Source organism: Diadema antillarum, unplaced genomic scaffold (genome assembly GCF_040938485.1).
Source record: "Diadema antillarum isolate AM-2024a unplaced genomic scaffold, OU_Dant_1.0 scf00000028, whole genome shotgun sequence".
NCBI lineage: Eukaryota > Metazoa > Echinodermata > Echinoidea > Diadematoida > Diadematidae > Diadema > Diadema antillarum.
Window position 1 is genome coordinate 3,610,552 of NW_027270917.1, and position 26,220 is coordinate 3,636,771.

Consider the following 26,220-nt stretch of genomic DNA (forward strand, 5'->3'; position numbering starts at 1 on the left):
ATTATTTTACTAGATGCTACGGCAACTCCAGAATAGTTACTGAGGAAGCGCAAAATATAATGTCTTATCTTCTCTTTTTCTCTTTTGTGTAAAAAATAGATTGCATCTACAGCAAAGAATTAAAAATCAAGTGAATTACAGAGTCACATAACAAAGGGAAAAAAAGACGCTGCATAACAAAATGAATACAAAATGTCTTGTTCTCGTGGATGAGGCGTATACGTCTACATCAATGTAATTCAAGTAAACAAACTCCATTTCAATTTTCCTTTATCCGACTAGTTAGTAGAATATGGTGGAGCTATAGGCTATCCAGAGGCTGCCAACGAAGAGAAACGAGCAAAAGACCGCAATGTAAGATCTGATTCCTTCTGTCCTTTAGTTTTATCCCTTTTACAAACGTCTACCTTTATTTCGCATGTCTTGTTCATTTCGCATGTTTATGTAAGTGTCAATCCCTTATTGAATAGTACAGTTGAAATTCAGTATAGAGAGATCATTGGGACCAAGGCAATTTGTTGTTCTTCATATCAGATATTTTGTTACACCAGTAGTCAATAAATAATCCGAAACAAAAGAAATGAATACAATAAGACCGGAGAAATTAGGTTGTTGTATGAGGTATTTTGTTACAACAGATCTCTTTATATCGAGTTTCAACTACTGAATAATACAGCTTGCATGAAGTGTATATAATTCATTCATTAACATAGTAAAGCCATGGTACTTGTATCCGAAATCTTCGACTTATCTTGTTGCATGGCCGTTTACCACGACGATTACTAGATGGCGTAATAATGACGGCAACTCCGGTATATACAGTTGTTATTGAGAGAGCGTAAGTATAATGTAATGTCTTATTCTTTTTATACAGTTTAGCATATTTCGGTAAAAAATTAGATGGCATTTACCGCAAAGAATAAAAAGAAAAATCCAGTGAATTACAGAATCACAAAATAAAGGTCAAAATAGACACAACATAACAAAATGAAGATACATAATGTCTTATTCTCCTGGAGGAGGCGTATACGTCCATATCAATGCAATTCAAGTAAAACAAACTCCATTTAAACTTTCCTTTATCCATGTTAGGTAGAAAATGGTTTAGTTTATGGATATCCGGAGGCTGCCAACGAAGAGAAGCGAGCAAATGACAGAGTAAGATCTGATTATTTTTCTCTTTTAGTTTTATACTCTTTTATAAACGTCTACATTTATTTCATTTGTCTTATTCATTATTTTGGTATGTTTATGTAAGTGTCAATCCCCTATTGAATAGTACAGTGGAAATTCAGTATAGAGAGATCATTGGGACCAAGATAATTTGTTGTTCTTTATATCAGATATCTAGTTATATCAGTAGTCAATAAAAAATACAAAACAAAGGAAATGAATACACTAAGACCGGAGAATTAGTATGTTGTATAGAAATTTCGTTACATCAGATCTCTTTATATCGAGTTTCAACTGTACCAGGACAAGCTCATATGAAGACGTGTATGTTCATACATCATCAAAGTATATAACGCCATGGTAATTGTATCCGAAATCTTCGACTTAACTTTTTGCAAGGCTGTTTACCATGATTATTCTACTACTTGTGACGGCAACTCCTGAATAGTAATTGAGGAAGCGTAAAATATAATGCCTTATTCTCTCTTCTTTAGTTAAGTCTTTTTTTTTGTTAAAAATAAACTTCATTTACAGCAAAGGATAAAAAATCAAGTGAACTACAGAGTCACATAATAAAGGGGAAAAAAGACGCTGCTTAACAAAATCAATACAAAATGTCTTATTCTCATGGACGTCTATATCAATTCAATTCTAGTAAACCAACTCCATTTCAATTTTCCTTTATCCGACCAGTTAGTAGGAAATGGTGTAGTTTCGGGATATCCAGAGGCTGCCAACGAAGAGAAACGAGCAAATGACAAAGTAAGATCTGATTCCTTCTCTTTGACTTTAGTTTTATCCCCTTTTATAAACTTCTACCTTTATTTCAATTATGTCTTTTTCATTTCATATGTACGTATGATATGTAGTGTCGATCGTCTATTGAATAGTATAGTAGAAACCCAGTATAAAGAGATCCTTGGGACCGCGACAAATTTTCTTTATATTATCAGATTTTTTTTGGTCATATCAGTAGTCAGTAAACAATACAAAACAAAGGAAATGAATATACTGAGACCGGAGGAATTAGTTTGTTATATCAGGTATTTTGTTATATCAGATCTCTTTATATCGAGTTTCAACTGTACTATAGGACAAGCTCGCATGAAGTGTAATGTTTATTCATTACCATCGTAACGCTCATGGTACATACTTGTATCCGAAATCTTCGCCGTAACTTGTCGCATGGCTGTTTACCATGGTTACCCATATACTTAATGCTTATGACGGCAACTCCAGTATAGTTATTGTGGAAGCTGATTTAATATCATGTCTTATTCTTGTGTGGAATGGAGAGCTACGTCTATACATCAATACAATTCAAATAATAATGTGAACAACGCTTTCTCCAATGGCCGCAATGAATTCTCATTTATATCTCACGCGAAAGAAGAGACCGCACATCTTGGAGAATTTATATTCTAGTCTACTTTTTTTCTACTTTTTGTTTAACAAATGTGTTTCGTTATGTCACCAGCACTTCATTAGACTATTTCGCTCTACCCACACCTACCTCACTGATATGGAATTCACGTCTGTTGTAAGACGGTCTTGATTCGATGCATGTTTGCAACTCTGTCAAGAAAACTTCGGTACCTTCATTGCAGAAAAAAAAAAACCCGGTCATGTTTCAGCATTTTTCTTGTCTTGCCGTTTTTTTTTTCATACACAGCGGCGCGAAAGAAAGAAAGGGCAGATGGATTAAATAAACCAATCCTTTTTTTCCGAAAGGAAATTTAAGAAGTTCAGTCTATGTTACATCATCGACATTTCAAAACCTCATCAAATCCGTCATGTCTGTCAGTCAGGGAACTTCTGTCACAAATTATACACTCTAAATAAATCAAGACAAGCAGGTGACATTGTCAGCTCATTAGCTATCGTCATAATCTCATGTTATGTATGCAAATGCATGTACAAATAGCCTTGGCATAATCAATATTTTGTTTTTATAATGACGAACTGTATGATATTGAATTCGCAGACTCATTGTGCATGACAGTGCAACACATATGCATCATTGATTCCCTGTGCAAAATTCTATAGTAGAAGGCAAGACCCTGCATTGTACACTACTAGTAGTATAATATGACGCTGAATGTCATGTAGTGCTATATAATTCAACCAATGACAAAATTGATATCATAATTGTTTTACATAGTACGGCAGCATGTAGTATGTTCGCTATACACTTTTAATCAGCTGCATGAAATCTATTTCACATTATTATAAATTTATATATGCATGTATATCTACAGTATTATTTTTTTAACCGAAACTTTGCGGTTTCCCCGAACTTCATTATTATATTCCATTCACTGAATCCGCTGTTGTTTATTGAATATGAGCTAAATTCTATTTTAAATCCTTTGTCTTGAACCCGCCAGACTGGAAATGGTGCAGTCTTTGAATATCCAGAGGATGCCAGAGAAGCGAAACGAGTAGACGAGGATGTAAGATACATTTACAGTAATCCTTTTTTCTCTCGATTATTTTACCCACTTTTACCCACATCTTAATATATTTCATCTCATGTGGTGTATACATAACCAGGTTCTACGCTACATAAATATATATATATATATGTATACATTATATGGCTATATACATACATATATATATATAAACATATATAAATGTATGTATATATATATACATATATATGTATATATATATATCATATATATATATATATGTAGATATATATAAACATACATTGTATACACACACATTTATTCATTGTGGGTGCCTTTTCCTCCGGTGGGACGTTCGGACCACTGAAATGTTTGAATATGAAATTTTGGTGCCCGACGTCAATATTTCATTGTTGAAAGTAATGAAAATTACTGGCGTATTGGCTTTTGTTGCGGGATTATGTTGTGTATGTGCTTGGGTGTTGTGTTTAGTTATTATTTATCTTTGTCAGTTATTTCTTTATCTATCTATTCATGATTATTTTTTTTTCTTGTCCAACAGGCATACTATGAGGAGTGGATTTTTGACTGAGAGGAAATGACATCGGACACGATTCACTTTGTATTCATTTTGTGCTACATGGGAATACAGCATCCAGCACGAATACAATACATTTTTTTTTTAATCAGTCAATTTGTTACTTATCATTTTAGTCGTTAATATTATGCAGTCCACATTATAAATTACAGACCTCTATCACTAGCTAATGAGAAAGCGGCATAATATGCATAATTATATTTGATTTGCGTGTCTGGTTATCAAAAAAAACCCGTCGAAATTTGTAGATATTCATGAAAAATGTGCATCTTTTGTTCTGTTGATATCGTTTATTCCACTCAGCATTATACATTTACATCTATACTGCGGAATACAATCAGAGTTACATTGAGTACTCTTTTATTAAAGTCCAAATACCGTGACACTGTTCAGATGTGTTAAGAGTTTTTTGTGGAAAATTTCTCACATTATTCACTTTATCATAGCAGAGTAGTGTAAGAAAATTATTGCTCTGTTTATAGTGGCACAGAATATACTATATTGTGACGGAAGAATGTCAAGAAGAGAATGATAATGGTCTAAAGCTGTAAATAAGCAATATTTGAGCATGTGTACGGAAGCCTATTTGATATATTTCTCGTATCATCGAAAGTAGACTGTCTCTCCACTGAATTTCATGCAAACAAGCAAAGCAAAAACATGTTATTCAAATTTGAAACATAGTCTGACCTCTCCTTTCGGACCTGTCGGGACCGGCGCTCATCCGGATAAGAGATTTGGCCGGATATAGGAGCCTCACTGTTTAATACACACAGCTGCCTACCCAGTGGTAGCTATACATGCACATGTATTAGTTTTGCGTTAACATGTCACGTCCTCCCCTTCTCGTCTGCTTTCAGATTTTTCTGATAATTTGGTCAATGAACGATTGTCCGCGCAGTGCCCTGATTTGGTGCAGATTTTTCCGTCAATGTTCTTGCTGCGATTTGGGGGTAGTGAATGTCTGAATGAATGTTATTTGTATGAAAATTTGATGTATGTTGGAAATGATATTCAGTCATTCATGTGAGTTTGTGCAGGAATTTTTATCTGAGTTTAGAATCCCCCTTTCCCCTGTAATCATTAGATTGAAACAAAAAAAAAAAAAAAATCATGGCGAAATCGCGTCCGGATAAACGGAGGCAGGATAGGAGAGGTCGGACTGAACAGCTGTACTCCGCACCTAATTTGAGTAAGATACTCTCTGGTGAAGCAAAACAACCCCCCCCCCCCCCCCCCCCACTCCCAAATCTCTTTTTCATCTTTGAGGAGACGGGATGCTTCATGTGCCTTAAAATGTTATCTTTGTACAAACCTAAAACAAACGTTATTCTGTGACTTGCAACACCAATTTATTTATCAAAATAACCAGGAGTGTTTTGTATTTATCCCCGCATACATCTCACAATCGTTTTTATCACTTTGTTTTTCTTCTGGAGGGCCAGGTAACCGGGTGTCATTGATTAACAGTGTGCATGCGATGCTTTGAAAACATGCTCGGAAATTATGCTCCATGTCTTAAAAGAAACTATCTATACCGCACATTTTGACAGATGTTATGTGCCGTTTTGCACGGGCAAAATGTGCAAGGTATATAGCGTTTGATTTGTTACGTAGCCTCGCTTGGGAGGAAAAATTCGTGAAACGTGTAATGAACATTGAAAACGCTATGGTCTATAAATACCGACGAACATGCATTTCTTTACGGTTGTTTTAATCAATAAATCCTATCCTTGCGTTGTTATCACTGAAATCGGCGTATTAACGAGCATTTACTTCTCTTTGTTGTTGGTTCTCATCTAATGATATACTCAATTGTATAAACGCAGCGACGCAAATCAAATTTTGCTTTTTTTCCCCGTAGAGAACTTTTCTACGGGACAAAAAACAAAACAAAACAAAACCCAAAACAAAATTTGATATGCAATTGTACGTCACTGCGTTTATATCTAAATTAAAGTATCATGAGATGAATTCATTTCACACTACTATAAGTATACGAGTTAAAGTGACGGATCATAGGGTGAAAATTAAAAAAAATTGTTCTGACCGAGACGTTTGACAGGCGTTATAATATTGTTTCATTGGATGCATCAGCCACTCATGACCTACGACCACCTACCTCCAGCTTACCTCCCGGATGCAGCTCCCAAATACATGTAGGAGTCTGATGGTCAGAGTCCGGGTCAGACATACACACATACACATTGCACACAAACCATCTATACCGCAAAAACATCGGTGTTAAATTTCAGCGGCGGATCCAGGCGGGAGCGCATTGCCCCCTTTTATTTATTTATTTATTTATTTTTGTTAAAACAAAAGAGAGGAAAAATAGAAAAAAAAATGGGGGTGGGGCGCGTACGCCCCCTCCCTCTTTAATTTGTAAAGGCGCTCCTCTTTGAGGAATTCTTGAATCCGCCCCTGGATTTTACACCATGGGTGTTACATCTAACACGGATCATTGTAAATACACATTTGTAGAGGACTACACCGAACACTCATAAGTGAACACTATTCAGCTGTAACTCATGTCAATTTCAGTACACAGCATAGGGCTTACTGTATCATCCGATGTGTGGTTTGAGTTATTAAAGATTGAGAGAGTGTCATTTTTTTGTCATTTATACAATACATCTGGGGCCCCATTCCATACAAAAAGTTGGTATCATAGCAACTCTTGCTGGAATGGCAATCGTCATGGTAACGACAAGAATCCAGATTATTAATTCATTCTGATTATAATATAATTGGCTGTTGCTATGGGAAGTTGCTATTCCAACAGAAATTGCTATCAGTGACGGATCCACGTACATGTACATTGTATTCTGTAAAGGGGATGTGCGCGCCCTGGTCCCCCCCCCCCCCCCAAAAAAAAAAACAAAAAAAAACAACAAAAAAACAACAAAACAAAACAAAACAAAAAAAAAAAAAAACCCCCCAAAAACCCAAAAAACAAAACAAAACAAAACAACAACAACAACAACAACAAAACAAAAACCAAAAAAAAAAAAAAACCCAAACCAAACAAAACCAAAACAAAACCAACCAACCAACCAACCAACCAACCAACAAACAAACAAACAATAAATAAAAAAAATCGGCTACTGGCTATCCTAACATCTTTTATGAAATGGGCCTCAGGCAAGTATATAAACACTTGCATACACACCCTTTGTCTTCAAATCGTTACAGTTTACGGATAACAGGCACACACACGTATAAAAGAAAAAAATGACTACCAATAATCTCAGCAGTCTTCACACACTTTATTAAACATAGATACGACGCAAGGCGTAATTCGTGTACACAGTCATGTAACAAGCCTCTTATGTGGATGTACATGGTATATAACTACACATAGATATAAATGTATGCATGCAGTCTTATGCCTTTCTGAATGGGTGTGTCTTGGAAGTGTCTTCGGGTATGATGAGCATGCGAATGAGATTACATGGGCATAATGAGCATAATGAAGCATTAACCACCAGTGATAGTAGTGTCATCAAGTCTGTTCATTTTACACCACCAAACACTACAATACAAACACACCTTCGAAATGTGAACTCAAAAACAATGAATATACAAAGAATAAGTACAAATGTTTATAAAAAATACAAGAATTTCGATAAATGAGTTAAACTTAAAAAAAAGAAGATGTATAAAAACTAACAGAATGATCTATCACTTCAAATAGGAAACCATGCTATAAACATAACAAATGCGTACGCCATGCGATGCCTCCCCTGAAGAGTTAGAATACACCAGATTGTTGACGACCTCGCCAACAACGACGACGAAGGAATAGCGATACCATTGATGTCTCGTTTCCGCCACCCGAGGGACACGATAAAAACTATTCTTTTCAAACACAGAAACTAGCTTGCTAATAGAACAACTATGAACAGTAACATCGGTTTGATGTTGGAAATAGTTACCGAACGTCGAAACAACATTGAAATCATACGGCTGCAGCCAGATGTACAGATCTCGATAGATGTACTGTTACATAACATCAACAGTAGGCCTAACCAAGGAGGTTCAAGAGAAGGGAGTCACAACCGTCTTATTTCCTTTACTAGATGTTCGATGCCGCCGCTCAAAAATATTTGAAGCATGTGCCAAACAGGATCTGCCATGCAGATAATGAAAATTACTCGACTGGGCATACCCGGGCACTAATCTGATATAATCTATCGATAAAGAATTATACTTGAAGATTATTCCATGCTAGTTTTATTTGTCGGAATTAAGTGGAAAAGTGATAAAACTGGCTTTCCAGGATGGTACAGTTTTAAACATTTTCACATGATACAGCTCTGATTTACACTTTTGAACAAATTTCTGCACGGGATTGACTTTTGTTTTACATGCTTTATCATTAAGTGAAATTTCATTTCATTCAATAAATAAATAAGCAAAATATGGCCAATATCATGTTAAAGTTCAAAATGAATCTTCAGATTGCTCAGCAAGACGGCGGCTTCGAACATCGATCATCAAAGGCATAAATGCACCTGTGAAATTCTTTGGTACATCAATAGAAATCTGACAACTGTTTGAATATTTACAGCCAGTTGGAACTCCAACTCTTAAACCTCCTTGGCCTAAAACATTTGAGTCTATACTTCGGAAGTTATTTTCTTTTTGGAAATAACTATGTTGAGTCATTACTTTCACGAGGATTTTACACAATACCCTTTATTGTCCCCCGCCCATCAAAAAAAAAAAAAAAAAAAAAAAAAAAAATGCCAGAGAAACGACTAACCTTTGTCTCTGCAAAACATATATCAAAGACGACTTCAAACTAGATGTGTATAACCTTCCGATAAACCCAGATTCGATTGAATACATGTATTGCGTGAACATGCGTGAAAAGAACCGCTCACGTTGGACAAGTTTTGCAAAATAATTAAGTACACCTACCTCCTCTGATACTGTTACAAAGACACATTAACGAACTATTTCGAATATAATTATGTGGCGTACATTTCCGAATGATTTTCACATTCTTTCAGTTTTCATCAAGGTCACGCTAAAAGAAAACGGCAAGCAAACAAAAATGCCTTCACACTATACAGGATCAAAACTTTATGACGCATTGAAATAAAATGACACAAAAAAGTTAGGAAGCTCCGTTGACCTGCCTTTACACTTTGGATCTGTCAATCCATAACATTGGGATTCCCTCTCTATACCCTCAAGGGTTCAGCAACTTCCGCTTGGCCAGCTGGCGCATGCGCGCTGACACGACCTCCCAGTCGGAGTAGCATGTCTCAAGATGGCGCTGGGTTTCCGCCTGAAGACTGAAGCCGAGTCGGCCGTGGAGCACTCTGTGGTTGTGGAAGGCGAGAATGTCCCCTGAGGAAGATAAAGAGGAGGAGGAGGGGGGGGGGGGGTGAAGATCAAGAAGGAGAGCACAAATAGGTCGGCAGAAAAACAAAATCGGAGGTGACGAGGGGTTGGAAAGAGCAACCTATCGATACATTGTAACAGGCATGTCAACCGTGTCAACTGATTAAAGGAAACTTCCGGAAGATTTTTAGACTTCTGCAATAACACTTATAAATTGGTTATGCTCGGCACACATGTTTCAGAATCTATAGCGTTCGGGGTGAAGATAACAAGAATGTTTTCAAAACTTATAACACATCAAAATGAACGAGGAAGATGCAGATAAAATAGCAGCTTCACATTAGAATACAAGATCAGGTGCGCACGAAAGCATAACGAAGGAAGAAAGCATGCTTAAATTCTTGGACTTGTTGAACAAGTGGTATTATAATGAAATTACATTTTTACATTACTGAAATAATGCGATGCTCCTATGTCGTCATCCTTGTTCAGTGTACATATTTTGTATTATGTTTTGGATTTTTAGTATACTGTTTATCTGCACAGGGACCGCAATAAATTCCAATCTCATGGTACAAATGTACTATCGATATTTATGCACTATACTGTATACATGATGTAGAATTATGTAAATCGTATGGAATGTCACTTCATTAGCATTGTACTATACTTCAATTCTAACAAATAGATCTTTTCTGAAAACGATGGTGACAAAAATCAAACTACTGTCATTGAAAGGAATGCACTGACGATCCGGCAAACCACCAATTAGAAGTTATAATTAGCAATGATCATAACAGATGGAGTATATTCTACATGTACAATGTCATAATTGCATTGTCTTGACGATGAAGAACTTTCTGGATCTATACGATCGTGGTTGGTACCTGCTTCTAGCTTGTAGCGAAACAGATTGGCCGGGTCGTAGAGAGCCGTGTTAAACTCCTTCAGCGCTGAGTAGGCCTTGTGGACATCGCTCGCCGCCATCCGTAGCATCGAGGTCCGGCAGATGTCATTGACCACTATTTTGTACACGCTCCCGCTCTCGTCAATGCTGCATGGATAATGACAATTTTCAAAGAAGTGTGATGGTCATTATTGTTCGAAGATCCCCCCCATCCATCACTTCCATTAAAGGTCAACGTCCGTGTCGATTCAAGAAAGAGTACGTGGCGAGAATTCCAAGTGCAGGAAGTCTCAGAGAAGTTTGTGCGCTTGGGTGTGCAAGCTGCACAGACAGATCTATGGCTGTAAAGAACGGATTTTGTCTTTGTTTTTATATATTTTTCCTACTAAGAATCAAAGAAAAGAAAAGAACACGTGATGTCTCGTCAGACCATCTTCATATCAGTCCACCTGTCGGGTCATTCGTCCGATGGGTGTACACGCACGAGAGACCGCACCTGTCCCTCAGCACTGCCAGTATAGGATCACTCATTGTTGCTGAATATAAAATCAAAGCGGCATAACCTGATTCACAGATAAACTAAACAAAAGCAGAATAATGGTTGTACATTTATGACTAAATCGGAGGGCACTCCTTAATTCTAATACGGCTACTTATGATTATCGTACGTCTCCAGATTTCTGTTCGTCTGTTTGATTAAATTGATTAGATTTCACATTCAATCATGAAATCATACAACCTGGGGACTCTCTTGGAAACCGACTCCCGACATCGCAAACAAGTGGAGGATCAAAGGAGGTGCTGGGGTGGAATTTATCTGCCTCATTACACAATTATTTTGTATTCCATGAATATAGGTAAATGCGCGCAAGATGTTGAAAGCAAAGAGTTGTAGTTAAAAGTTTCCACAGATTAGAATAACACACATTATGACAGGTTCTTAATAACGAGCTTTAACGTGAGTTTCTTTTTCATTGTTTGAAGTAAAATCCCGCACCATGCTGAGCTGACTCTACTGGGAAAATCGGACGGAAAGAATGGTATTTTTTTTAATGAAAATCGGACATAAGAAATATACGAAACACTGAGTATATGCTCATGCCCGGTGCAAAGTAATTTTGGGCTTTTGCCCCTCCCCCCCCCCCCCGAAAAAAAAGAAAAAGAAAAAAGATTGGTCACATGATAGCTTCTCAGCCAATCACATGATCATGATCCATATCACCAGTATAGAGATTCCTATTCCACCCCCTCCCCCGACTGCTTTGTGTGGGCGGGAGTACGTTGGTGAGTTGTATGCCTAATGGTTGTATGCCAATGATTTTTTTCTATTTTTTTTTTCTTTTTGTCAGATAAAACTGTTGCGGGAGTAATTGAAAACAATATTTAATCGGCAATTCGCCTTTGGGTTACAGTCTCTGTCTACTGATTGGCTGACTCTGCTCGTAAAACACTCGACGGCCTAGAAATGCATAGCTCTTTTTGCCATGAGCTGTCTACGGTGAATCATCCCCAACACAAAGGGCCAGATAACAGCTGCGCGCTCGGATGAACATGAAAGAAAGCCGTCAGACAGCCTGCATGGTTCTGCAAAGTGACGCGGCAACCGGTCGGCGATAGATGATTTGCTGTCTGTTGTCGTATGTTCGACAAACCTTTGCCGACTGATTTCTGGCCAATATCGGTTCTAGGTTTGCCATCTATCATAATCGTCAAACCCCCCTCCCCCCCCCCCCCCCCCAAAAAAAAAAGGCCTACTGAAAAAGAAAAATTGCTCAAAATGTATGAATGATGACAGGCATCCGCTGAACGGGCAGAGTAATCACGCATCTTAATACAACCGTTCACTCTATATAAAAACTGAAGTAGTAAATCCACATTTAAAATCTTGTTCCAACCTACTTTAAATGTTGAATTTAACACTCAAGCTGTTGGATCTACTGTTTCATTATTTTTAGCTAAAAATTAATTGGTAAATTCAACGAGTGTTAGATTTACTATTTGACTATTTTCTCAGTTTTCAAAATCTATTTTGTTATGATCGAGTATCCATACAGTTGCATTACGTACTCTTTATTTGATCATTTTGTGTTTTACAGTCTTGTGCAGGCTTTTCAAGCTGGTTCACTGAAGCTATGTGTTGTGATCTGTTGCATTTATGAGTTTGACGGAAATTTTGCTTTAGTTCTTGAAAGACTGGAGAAACAAAAATACTAACAACACCAAAAACATGTTGGCCTCCGGTACATTTTAGTGTATTAATGTATTAATGAGAAATCATGTCAGCTATTGTGCGGTTGGGGGACAAAACATATTTGACAACTTTATTACTACATAGTGATTTTTAATCTTCTTCGTTGTACAGCTAGTGTTTGTTTGTTTGTTGTTGTTTTTTTAACAGAGAGACAAATTCCAACTCCCTACACTTCCCGGACGCAGAATTAAAGGACAAGTTCACCTTCATAAACATAAGGATTGAGAGAATGTAGCAATATTAGTAGAACACATCATTGAAAGTTTGAGGAAAATCGGACAATCCGTTCAAAAGTCATGAATTTTTGAAGTTTTTGTGCAGTAACCGCTGGATGAGAAGACTACTGTAGTTTGTGAAAAACTTAGATGTCACATGCGTACAACAATATAAGGAAAATATAAAGAGAATTTCACAAAATTTCATCTTATGAAAAAAGTACACATTCCCCCGACTCGTCACCGACAAATGTTATGGGTAATATTATTCCCCCTGCCTTTAGAAAGAGGCAAGTCAAGTGCTCTTTTATTATGCGAAAAAAGTGAAAATATGTTGAATTTTCTTTATATTTTCCTTATACTGTTGTACGCATATGACTCACAAGCTTTAGTAGTCTCCTCAGCCAGCGGTTCCAACACAAAAATTTTAAAAATTCATAACTTTTGCATCGATTGTCCAATTTTCCTCAAACTTTCACTGATGTGTTCTACTAATATTGTTGCATTCTCTCAATCCTTATGTTTATGAAGGTGAACTTGTCCTTTAAGAACAACAGCAACAAAGTAAATTGCACCTCTATGGAATTCTCAAACGTGGAATTACCGATCACGGCCAATCGTATCAATGATTCATGAACCCTAACCCCCACCCCCCCCCCCCAAAAAAAAAAAACAAAAACAAAAACAAAAACAAAAACAAAACCAAAACAACAACAACAACAACAACAAACAAACAAAAAACAAAACAAAACAAAAACAAGCTACCAAAAAAACCCCCAGAAAATCTGGAGACGTACGGAGGAGAAAGTGGGAAGAAAAAGAGAAAGAATCGTATTAGGAACGTCATATTTATGACTTCTAGCGCAATTCCACAACACGGCTGGCTTTCATTCTCAGAGCAAAATCAATATAAGGACAGAAATGGTCGAGAGATTCCATGAAAATTGGACCTAGACTCCTGTTACACCAAAAAGTATTACGGTACCGAGGCGGTCTATTTTTCTCTTTTAATGTAAACGCAAATTGGTACAATAGATGCAAAATGAGCCAAGCGCCACTTTTAAACATTTCAATGTAAGTCCATCATCAGATAGAGCAAAATAAAACATTTCCAGTAATACCTCACTTGTAACATAACAAGGAATATAGAAGGTATGATTAAAAATATCGCGCATTTTATTTTCTTTGGTTGTTAGCACCTGCAATCACAAATATCTCAACTTATAAGAAGAACGGATTTAGCTCGTTTTGCAGTAACTCTTCAAATTCATCACGTGATATTTTGAACTCACGTGGGGCACTATAATAATAATCACTTCATACCTTCTCTCGTTGGTTTGTATACACAAAATATCGTTGAAGCACGCACGCTTTTGGTAGATGATCTAGCAAACCACAAACTCTTCCCTTGTTAACGTCATCGTTGCTAGCTAAATTACGCTACAAGATAATTTGATGCGAAAGATAAGTCTTTTTCCACATGAAATTCACGTCATGAAAAAATAATGAAATCTGTTGAAGATTCATGATCAGTCCAATGATAAAATATGATGTCGTGATGACATCATCACTTCTTTAAATTTGATTAACTTAAAATTGTATTGTTCGCATAAAAAGATGAGAAACTTTAATAATTCCGTGAATGTAGGCCTACTTATTTCAGGTCCAGTCTTAATGGAACCCCTATACCATTCTGATTTTATCCTCATATTACAGCCACCTTGAGTATATCGTGGAAGTGCACTACAAAGGAGAAATTCTTGACCAGTTGAAAGTTAGTCTGAAAAGAAAGATGAAAATTTTACAAGCACAATAGTAAAAAATTGATCAAATCGGATCAAAAGCAAGGAAGTAATGAAATCTCGAAGATTTCCTAATTTTTGCAAAACAGTTTTTGAAACGTTGCCCAAGAAACGTTGATACTAATCATGCCCGACGGAACCGGAGGGGAGGGGGGGGGGGGGGGGGCACCCCCGACTTTTTTTGCACATACATAGGGTGTCACCATTTTGGGCCCCCACTTTTTTCTTACCCGGAAGTAACACACTAGAAATAGAATGAAAACCTTGAAGAGTGAGTGCGGTAAGGCCTGTTCTTGCGCTGAAGATTTTTTTTTTTTTGCTTGTCAGCTGAAGAAACCCGGAAGTGGCACCACAAGTTGCTTAGCTGATGAAACCCGAAAGTGGGCCCCACTTTTAAAAACGTGGCGCCGGCCATGCTCATAGGCAACTGAGCGAGCTGATTTCATCACCTCACAAGTTTTCCATTGATCGTGTACCAAATAAAAAAGTGATGACAATCTAATTTTCCGCTATAAACGCGTAAAGCATAATGTTATTCCTGGTTGCAGAGTTATAATCATAAATTACTGATCAGCCAGAAATATCAGGAGTTGAGATAGGGGCATAATTGCGTTTGAGCATAAAACTAGAAATTTTGACACTTCATGTACGAACTATATGGCAAGGTGTGAGGCGATGACATCAGATTCCTATTTGCATATTCACATTGACTGTTCAAAAACTGTTCTGTGAATATAAGCGAAATTTCACAATTTCATAACGTCCCCAATTTTCATCCCATTTCGATCAAATTTTCAGTTTTGTAACTGGTCCAGAATTCCCCTTTAATAATGACAATACGTTGTTTGGATGAAAACAAAATGGGACCTTTTACTTAGGGATCAACTTACTTTTTCGGAAGTTGTAACATAAAATTAATCACAAAATGGTTGACGGAGATAGTGCTATGTTAAAGTAGTCACATTAGATACTGAATGTAATTATACCTTCCAACATCTTTTGAGGGCGGAGGAATACCAGTGATGTCAAACAGGTGAAGTGTCTAGTCTTACCCTGAACCTATATATTAATGCGCCAATAAACTCCCATCAGTGGAAGAGAAATCTGGTCACGTGCTTTATAGAGCCGCATACGAGGATACTAAAGCAGGGTAAGATATGACTCGCGCGTGCACCCCGTATATCTCCCATGGACGGGATCGAGGCACGCCACGGACCACTCCACCCGCGCGCGCGCGCGCAAGCAGGGAAAAAAAAAAATGCGGATGCGCGTGAGCATTTCTCTTCCAGCTAAAGAGTTCTGTGAGTAGCGTTCATTTTGGGGTTTAATGGAAAACTACCTGATGGAGTTGTGCCGAGCGACGTGATAGTTATTTTCAAATGCGAGCTTATACTCCCAGGGGACTGAAGTCAAAATCTTGAAGGCTTCTGGACTGGTTGACCTGAGGTCTTCGGCGGCTTTGAATCCATCGACCAGTAGACTGTCTCCCCCGGAACCGGAAACTTGTTGAATACAGTGAAAGAGTTGAAACTGTGGAGGCAAGACGAGGCTGAAAGATATATATCACAGATTCGCTACAGTCTACTTGCAAAGCAAGGAAAACAAAAAGTCTCAAAAAAAGTTTCAAAAAAGAAAAAAAAACACCTGAGAAAAATACACAAAATTCGGGGAATCAAAAGATGCTGCTAGCTCTCACAAGATCCGCCATGTCCAGGGTGAAACGATAGCCAGTTCCAAGCATGATCCGGGTACCGCTTCGCCCGTACAGCTTCTCCACTCCATTCCACAAGCACCCATCTTGGCATCAAGAAACACACCTGTCGTGGAACATCTAGAACTATCTCGTCTCGTACTCCATGAAAAATGATCTTAAAAACCACATGTATATTCAAAATCTAAAAGGAAAATTTGCCCAAGGATTGATGGAGAAAGAAAAGGAAGCAAGAAGTTTGCATCTTTTCTTACATTCATGTAACTCCCTAAACCTTTACATAGAATTCTCCAGCTAATGGCTGCGATCTACCACACAGGGATCCACCGAAAATGTTGTGAACGTTCCAAAGTTTGCCAAGATACTCACTCCACGGGGTTGTGTGTAGTACGCCAAGTCGGTGTGGAGCTGTAGGCCCTTCTCGGTGTACAGTGGATGGTTCTTCTTCAGGTGGAGCTTGGCTTGGTTTAGAATTCTGCAACGAGTGGAAAACAGAGGAGATTGGTGTGCTATGTGTGGGTGCGTGTCAGTGTGTACTTGCGCGCGCTCTGAATGTTTCGGGATAGAGTACAGGCATAGCACTCATATGCCAAGTATCAGAGATGAAATTTTAATTATGACATCATTCTGCATGCCCGTCTGCCATCACACAAAAAATAATCTTCAATAAATTCTGCTTTTTCCTTCTTTTTTTTCTGTTAGTGTGGTTTATCAACTCAATATATTTGTTGCGGTGCATGCATCTAGCTGGCTTTTTCAGGGAAGAAGTTTTTTACAGTTGCTTGATAATCGAACATACACATGAGCTTTGTGCACACCCGTAGCATAGAATATGTGAGTTGGTAACGTCACAACTGATTGACAAATTGCCCTTGATCGACGTAAATAAGTACCGATTATTCAGTATTTTGTTGGTATAGCCATTGAAAAATAAAGGTAGCAAAATATCAATACTCGGGTCGAACTCAAACAAACGATCTCCTGATTACTAGACCGTGGGTTGTATCCAATAGCTTCAGCCCGACAGCCAGTGCTACTTCTAATCCTTTATTTGCGGGTAGGCCTACTCTGCAAAATGGTAGCCGAGTCAAATGAAATGTATTCTTGCGGCGTCGAGTAATTTTTTGTTGAAGCTGAATGACAAATTGCCATTTCATCGACGTAAATAAAAACGATTGTTCACTGTTTTAGTATATAGCCACGATTAAAAAAGACATCAATCATTTTGGTTTTAGTACTCCGTTATACCTATCAAAATCTAATTTTACATGGTGCAGAGCTGCTCTCTAGTCAACTTGATTCTCTTTAAAAACTTGTATGTTCATAATAGAGACACTCACCCAGAGGAAGACGGCGCCGGGGACTCGTAGCCGAGTCTGTTCTGCAGAACAACTTGCTGTCCTTGCTTCTTGGGGGCGTTCTTCAGGATCCCGATGCCGAAGTCGTGCAGGAGTCGGAGCCACTGGTAGAGGGCGTCGTCGCTCTCCATCACCTCCTGGAAGTCGAAGGTCCTGAAGTCGCTGACGTCCATGACGTCGGATCCCCAGAGGACGCGCTGGGCGCCTTCGATGGGGTCGGGAGAGGACGCGTCGAAGCGATGTCCGCGAAGCCAGTTGGCAGGGAAGTCTCCCAGGTGGGTGTCGCTCCAGATCACGGACAGAACTTGACCGCCCTCCATCACCGATGCAGACTTCACTTCCGTCTACAAAGAACATTGAAAAATATCAAAATAGAAACCATATATTAGTTTACTGGAACGTTTATAATTATGCCTTCTGCTGACATAATCAAGATGATGCCAGCACCACACGCTTCTGTCGGTTTGCACACGACTATTTGTTTTATAGTGTTTTTGCTAAATGATCTAGTAACTATAACTGACTCCTTCAGTCCTAATTCGTCGTTTTGATGCTCGTTGATTACAGCATTAACTATACATAGAGATATGAAAAGCAATGAAATATTTTAGTTAGAAATTAATTCAGCTAAAGGACAAGTCCATCTTCATATACATTGTGGATTGAGTGAATGCAGTAATATTAGTAGAACACAAAAGTGAAAGTTGGGGGGAAATAGGGCAATCCGTTCATAAGTTATGAGTTCTTGAAGTTTCTGTACAGTCACCGCTGGACGAGAAGGTTATTACTGTGTAAAATGACACATGCGTAGAACGCCATAAGGAAAATACAAAGATTTTCCAAAATTTTATTTTTTGAAAAAAGTGCACATTCAATTATTTTCCTCGACTTGTCTCTGACGTATATTAAGGGTTTCCCTGCCTTCTGAAAGAGGCAAGTCAAGTGTTCTTTTATTATGTGAGAAAAGTGAAAATATGTTGAATTTTCTTTGCATTTTCTTTATATCTTTTTACACATGTGACATCATCACAAACTATGGTAGTTTTCTCATCCTGCAGTGACTGGGTAGAAACTTCAAAAATTGCTGACTTTTGAACGGATTGTGATTTCCCCCAAACTCTCACTGATGTGTTCTGCTAATATTGCTGCATTCACTCAGTCCACATGCCTATGAAGCTGAACTTACCCTTTAAGCCTTGTGCAGCTTGTGAGGACTGATTTGAAGACGTCATATCGTCCTTTATTATTTTGGCGCAACCAATATTATACGCTCGCTCCCTTATATAGTTGTAGTTTTAATTTTATGTCGCAAATTATCTTCACACGTTAAAGCTAATGTATAGGATTGATACAACTATTGATTATTTTTATAAGACGGCAATAACATTGATTAATATGCCTATTATGAAACACCATCATGATAATTGATTTCTAGGTCTTTAGTGTGAATTAAATGGAACATCGATATTGGTTTTGTCAATAAAATTTACAATTTGGGTTTTTCCCCTACCGAATTTGTGATCAATGAGTTGAAGTAGCTTGTATAGATCAGATGGAAATTAGACAGGTATTATAGACCTGTCGGAAATAGACGAAATGGAAATAGACCCAGTACACATTAGGCTCACTATGGACTATAATAGACGATGTGGCAATTGAACCAATAGGCTATTCGGCGAAAGGATAATTAATCATCCACAGTAGACATAACTAAAGACGAAGTGATAGTTCGACCAAATGGTAATTATACTACCTGATTATATAAACGGGCTTTAGAATCTCTGCAATCATGATGGCCAATCATCATGCATTGATTTTTACTGATTCACAGTGAGCCCAAGCGTCCGGAGCATGCATGGCCATGCGTCCGGTAAAATCCGAACGTATAGCTCAAGCATTGTATAGTGTCGTAGGTATACCGGACGCATGACGGGGGAAAAAAGTTGAATTTCATTTATTTACAGGCCCATTTCATAAAACGAATAATGCACAGGCCTGTTTCGTGGATCAGTGAGAATTGGATGCTGTCGTTTAACTTTGGAAAGTGTCTAAAACAAACTTGCTGCCCTCGTGGATTTCGTGCATCCAATTCTCACTGATCCACTCTGTCCTGTCAGAGAGGTCCCTGGTCCTGTGCATCACTTCATTTTGTATACTCTGTATAAACTGTTATTTTTGCGAGGGTTTAATTTTCACGAATTTTGCGAACCACAGTTGGACCGCGAATTCAACAACGCGCGAAAATGTCGCCATGCGTTCGGCAATAGTGGGCTTCAAAGACCTCTGTGTCAAACAACATCTCGAGAAAATGTCCGTGACGTCCCATTCGCAAAAATATCTGTATATACAGCGCATATTATGTTATTGACAGTACTACTTATATTGGTGTATATAAACGATTCGAGAATTTGACCAACTGGTGTTGGACCTAGGAAGAACTGCTACTAGGCGAGTACTCCTGTAAACCGAAGCCCCACAGTCGGTTTCCGCACTTCAGCTTTTCGCTCCCTGTTTGACACCACGAGGGCCTAGCCTATTGATTGCATGGCTTCACATAAGTATACAAAGCATGAATGTCCTTGGAATGGATCTATCTGTCTTTACTTGACGTCACGTTTTTTGTCACTTTCTCTCCCTCACACACTCTCCATCATTCAGGTTGTATCTCTTTTTTTAATTTTTTAATTTTTTGTGTTGGAACCGCTGGATGAGGAGACTACTACAGCTTGTGAGTCATAATGCGTACAACAGTATAAAGAAAATGTAAAAGAAAATTCAACATATTTTCACTTTTTTTCGCATAATAAAAGAGCACTTGACTTGCCTCTTTCTAAAGGTAGGGGGAATAATATTACCCATAACATTTGTCGGTAAGGAGTCAGGGGAATGTGTACTTTTTTCAAAAGATGGAATTTTGTGAAATTCTCTTTATATTTTCCTTATATTGTTGTACGCATGTGACATCTAAGTTATTCATGCACTGCAGTAGTCTTTTCATCCAGCGGGTACTGCACAAAAACTTCAAAAATTCATAACTTTTGAACCGATGGTCTGATTTTCCTCAAACTTTCAATGATGTGTTCTACTAATATTGCTACATTCTCTTAATCCTTATGTTTATAAAGGTGAACTTGTCCTTTAAGTTTGGAGAAAACTGCTGTTTGGGGAAAATAAATTCATTCTTTAAGGTAGGTACCTATTGTTTACCATTGAGAACAATGATTTAAAAAATGTTCGAGATATCACATCATTTTGATGCATATGTGTAGCATAGGACAGTTGTATCACAAAACATTCTACCATGTAAAATTCCCCCATTAAAGCCTAAAATATAACGAGATATCACTATTTTTCTGAATAAACCATAACTGAGTGTAGACTGTTTAGTCTAGAAACAGTTTTATTATAACTATTGTTCACATTTAGCATATCATTTCAACAATACTTGACATTAATTACTGTATACTGATTCAAATTTTTACATTGGTTGTTTCTATTCCAGACTCACATTCTAGAACTACATGTATTTCGAAGCACTAAATCTGGGGCTTTGTTTCATCTGCAAATGGTAAATGATGCCTTTAAAGCTAACGTAATGGGCAACGTGCGTGCCGATTTTCGCCACGATCCAGGGATTGACTGGCGAGAACATGGGGGGTTTCACAGTTTCAAAATAGCCTGGGCAAAAAGGGATATGCTGGGAACAAAGGGGCAGCATAGTGAAAGAAGACACATCTTCCCCACCGGAAGTGAGCGAAACTTTAGTACGGCTGGTCGGTGTGGCGATGATGCATTGATGTCTCCGACCAGGGAGGTTTCCTCTCACCTCCCTGCTCCGACAAACAAAATAATGTTTCAAGACTTTGAGCAAACTGTCCTTGAGCCTTAAAATACTCCAGGGAACCCAGTTGTATGGTCTCTCCTTACTGCCTCTCAGCAGACAAAATAAACCTGTTCTGTCCTGTTGTGACTCTTTAAATATTAATGTTTGAATATGTCCGAGGTTCCCAAATGTTTACGGGGTTGAAATAATCTTCCTGCACTCACCGCATCTATACATCGATGTATTAATGGAAACATTTACTTCCTCCCGCACTGGCAATTCTAACATACTCTGACAAAATGATGCTAATGCGCCCCTTTCATTCTTTTTTTTTTTTGTGTCGAAAATGACGGATTTTAATGTAACAACGGATGTCATGTGGTTCCTCCTTCATTATTTTATGAACGAAAGCTACTAGCCTAAAATAATGTTGCAATATCCAGCCTCATTTCCTTTCTGTATGTCTTTATTTGTTTCCGTATCCCTTCATGAGACGGGTTGTGGTAAAAACACAAGAAACCTAGCTCATTTTAGTCATAACATGTCAAGGCAATGTTTTTCAGTCCAATAACTTCCTATCTTTTGCGAATGCAAAATCATTGTCCTTGTCAACCCCTACACTGGTTCCCAGACCTTTTCCCCATCTGTAGTCTATTCCACAAAATGCGATGTTGCCTTTGCATAATTATGCTTTTCCTACATATTTGGATTCTATAGAGTATTGCGATGTTATGTCTGACATTCTTTTTTCACTTTGAAGTCATGCTCGGCGCCGTTCTAGCTCCAAGACAAAATTTGGAGACGAAGAAATTGTTTCACATTTATGTGGATTACAAGCTGTATTTCGGCACAAAATTCAAATGAAATACTAGAATTTACTGGCAACACTTTACGAAAAAAAAGCTAATAATGTTGTCTTGTACTTATAGTTCTCGTAATGCGCATTTGCGCTTGTAAGTTTTCTATCTTTCAAATATAATAGTACTCCGTTAAAGCGTGTTTTTCTACTTTTTGCTCCTAAAATTGTATTCAGTTCAGTGCATTTTGATTCGGTGCTCGAATTCAAAGCACACGCATTCATTGTTGCCAATGTACACATTGAAAGAGTCTTTTCTGCTGTAGGCCTATTACAGAGTGATAATTCAGATTCTTTCGCCATTAGAGGGCGTTGACATTTTCTGAAGTAAAAAAAGTACAGGCACACCGTCTGGAAGCCAATCTATGTAATTTTACAGCTCTACTGGCTAGAACGAGTTGTGATATTATTGTTACTCTTCTCCAGTCTGGTCCATTCCATTCTGTTTTCTTTCTTTTGTTTTATTATTTCTTCTTATCATAATTTTTTTCCTTTCTTTTATTTTGGATAATTGTACCTTTTTCTCTTAGTCTTACCACCCACTGAGTTTGTATAAAAATGGCTAATTTTCATCTAGCACATCCTCCAGAGGTCCTCCTAGACAGGGGGACTCTAAGCGGGGTAACCGTAGACAGAAAGATCCGTCTGTCCGGAGGAGTCTTTTATTTTCATCGACGCTATCACTCTCCTCCGTATAGGAGGGGATCCGTGAAGTTAGACGCAGTCTCCGCGGAACATATCCCCAACGACCATGGCAGATACAGACCGATCTTTTGGTCAGCTTTTACCTGTACTGATTTTTGATGCAACGTCACACTTCATTCCTCTTGTCCTCTGTTTGAGTGACCCCCCTCCTTCTAAACCCCTCAGCTCCTATCATAATATATTCTTCTTCTCCCCCACCCTTTCAGCACCAAGATACTCGCTAGAGTCAAACTAGAACATTCTCTGACCTGTAGCTAGGGCTAGGGGGCCAGAATATAACTGTGTTTCATTTAAGATTATTCCTGGTCCGGTCACTCATAGCATCATAGTTCTCCGAGGTACAAAACTCACTTTCTGTCAGATTTATTGATGATGCGCACCCGAGGCAGGGACATTATTATTACACAGCATGAACTTGAGACTAACCAGCCAATATTAACATATCAAATACTCAATCCCAAGTGATGCACGCCATTAAAACCGAAACAACAACAACAATAATAATACAACAATAATACAACAATAATACAATGTATGTTGTGATTACCACATTGTGTTCAGCTCCTCAGATCACGACTCTATATTTCACCTCGGGTGTCATGCAACACTTTCTCTTATAAATTACGCCTACACCAGACCGGGGAAATGATCTGTTGGCAGAGATTGTGTTTAGTCACGTATTGCTGGAAAGACTTCATTAAACGTCCCCTCCCTCTTTTTGCCTCGCACTGCCCTTTAATATACAGTGTACTCATATTGTTTAGTTTATACTTAGCTACGTGCGAGATGTACGCACTCACACACATTAATTTGGCATGTAGTGGTGGTGGTGGTGGTGGGGATGGGGGAATAATAGGGAAGTCTTGCCATACATCTTTCGGGCGCTAATTATGCTACTGCCATTTTGTATTCTGCATCGGAATTCTAGCATACTTCATACCACAAAATACAAGCTGGAGCAGGGGGAGGTGCCACCCGGCAGGGCGGCCGGTAGCTGGTTGACCGAAAGAAAGATATCGGTCTGTATCTGGTCGTCGGGGATATGTTCCGCGGAGATTACAATATGTCTGGCTTCAATCAACTCCTGTTCGGTGGAGAGCCATAAAAGTGAAATATATATATCTATATATATATATACAATGTATATATATATCATACTCCTCCGGACAGACGGACATTTCTGTCTACCAGGGGTGCCACCGCTCAGAACTATGAGCGTGCACGTGCAGGAATGCACAGCTGCATTGGAATTCATGATTTTTCTTTCTCCCTTTTCTACGCCAGAGAACTTACTTACCAGTGCTTACCATGCTTACTCGAACCCCATAGTTTCTCGCAGCTCGGGATAGATTCATTATGAAAATATCTTTAGTGATTTTATAGACAAGAGGGGAAAAAACCCAAATTCTATGTTCAAATGCAAGTATGTCCTAGCTTTTCTCTCTTTTTTTTTCGTTAAAAGATTTCCGAAATACGCGCTCTTCAAAAATGAAATTTCCATCTACGGAAAAAAAAAATCAAAATGATGAGAAATTTCGTTCGAACACTATTTGCAGTGAATAAAATTTATTAAACTATTCTGTTGAGGGATTGGCTACAGAATCTAATTTACATCCACTGAGTTATAAGCAACATTTTACTCTCCACTCACTTACGGTCTGCTAGGGTGTGGGAGGGGATAACAGTTTCATTATCAACACTTTTCAAATTTCCTTATATAATGACTGCGGATATTACAGACGTATTACTCACTTCCAAGTTGAGATCCGTGACATAGGTACTACGAGTGTGTGTCAGGTGATGGCAGCATCTCTCGCAGTGACAGTTATCTCGGAGCCAGACGGCTGGGTAGTCTTGCACCTCCCCGTCAACCCATCTCACGGACACCATTTGACCATCTTCCGAGGTCGATGCCCACTCGATGGGAGTGTAGTCATTCCAAGACGCCGTGAGTGGCGCGTCGTGATTGAAGGCATCCAGACAGAGGGATGTGTGTGCCAGCTCCGCGCTCAGGCTGGGGCTGGAAAAAGCGCGGGAAGCTGCAGCGTTCTCAAACGACGACGAGTACGAGGCGTGTCTCGAAGGCATGTGGCACGCCGATGTCGCTCTCAGCAATGACCGCCATGTCGGCGGCAAGGTGACGACATTGGTGCCAGGTCGCACTCTCTGTCGAGACAGACACTCACGCAGGTGGCAAATCAGTGAAATCTTACGAGGCATCGACATCTTGGCACGCACGTCTGTTCTACGAGGGGCTTATTGTCTGTTCTCGCTCCGTTCCTATATGTGTGTTTGGGCGCGGTACGGTTAGTGACGGGGGTGCGGTGTAAGAACGTACAAAACTTGTGTGGAGTCTCCCGACAAGATTGCGTAACGGTGAATTCTAATTTGCATGACACTCAGACAGACCCGGGGGCGCTACGGCAACCACTCATTTCACAGAGTGCCTCTGCTTGTCTTCGTTCAACTTCGAATGTAGTCATGTAGTGGTGATCCATTTCAGCACACGAGAGTTGTCATGCCAACTGTTCCTCCCCCTCTCTGCATGCACGATGGGTTTGCGTGATTGAAGCGTGACTCTCCAGAATATACATGTACTCATGCATAATATTAAAAAAAGCACTGTAAAGCATGGCTCACTGAGCATTTTATTGGGAAACGTTTGATGGATCATGCAGGGAGGGTTTTTTATGTGGGGGAGGGGGTCTTTCTAAGGTCTAATGTCACCCTACTAGTCTAGCGGATATAGACCACATATAGGGTGAATCATGCACTTTATGGTAAAAGCACCATACTTGGTACACATGTACATGATGCCAATACAAGTCATTTCTGATATGGAAGCCACTCTGATTCTGCCTGTGGCGGCCGTGGCGGCCATTTTTCAAAATGGCCGCCATGTGATATAGCAATGCTGTGTATTTTGGAAACTATAAGTCCGATTGTCGTGATTCTTGTACCAAAGTATAGGTTTTGAGGGTCAAGGATTCCAATAGAATAATTTTTGAGAGGATAAAACCATGGCAACCTACTTATTGGTGGCCATTTTGAA

At 38.8% G+C, this 26,220-nt stretch overlaps 1 protein-coding gene and 1 long non-coding RNA gene across 2 annotated transcripts; one reads left to right on the forward strand and one right to left on the reverse strand.

Annotated features, from left to right (window-relative positions):
* Positions 1 to 305: 305 nt before the first annotated feature.
* LOC139736777 (uncharacterized) lies at positions 306 to 3,627 on the forward strand. The gene is made up of 4 exons (XR_011711336.1): positions 306 to 354; positions 1,093 to 1,158; positions 1,867 to 1,935; positions 3,561 to 3,627. It is a non-coding gene; the product is annotated as an uncharacterized lncRNA (long non-coding RNA).
* A 5,758-nt stretch (positions 3,628 to 9,385) lies between these two features.
* Positions 9,386 to 25,394, reverse strand: LOC139735907 (gamma-butyrobetaine dioxygenase-like). Its single transcript, XM_071646666.1, has 6 exons — positions 24,921 to 25,394; positions 17,767 to 18,128; positions 16,796 to 16,901; positions 16,055 to 16,245; positions 10,428 to 10,594; positions 9,386 to 9,546 (listed from the first exon to the last, which is right to left on the reverse strand). Exons 1-6 carry the CDS (start codon positions 25,392 to 25,394, stop codon positions 9,386 to 9,388), a joined length of 1,461 nt encoding a protein of 486 aa, XP_071502767.1.
* Between the last annotated feature and the right edge of the window lie 826 nt (positions 25,395 to 26,220).

Excerpts from the sequence above, each read along its gene's own strand:
- LOC139735907 (XM_071646666.1), bottom strand. The coding sequence starts at position 25,394 with ATGTCGATGCCTCGTAAGATTTCACTGATTTGCCACCTGCGTGAGTGT. Across the intron at positions 16,902-17,766 it reads CCGGCGCCGTCTTCCTCTGG|AATTCTAAACCAAGCCAAGC; the intron begins GTGAGTGTCTCT and ends CACTCGTTGCAG. Across the intron at positions 10,595-16,054 it reads GCTCGGCACAACTCCATCAG|CATTGACGAGAGCGGGAGCG; the intron begins GTAGTTTTCCAT and ends TTATCCATGCAG.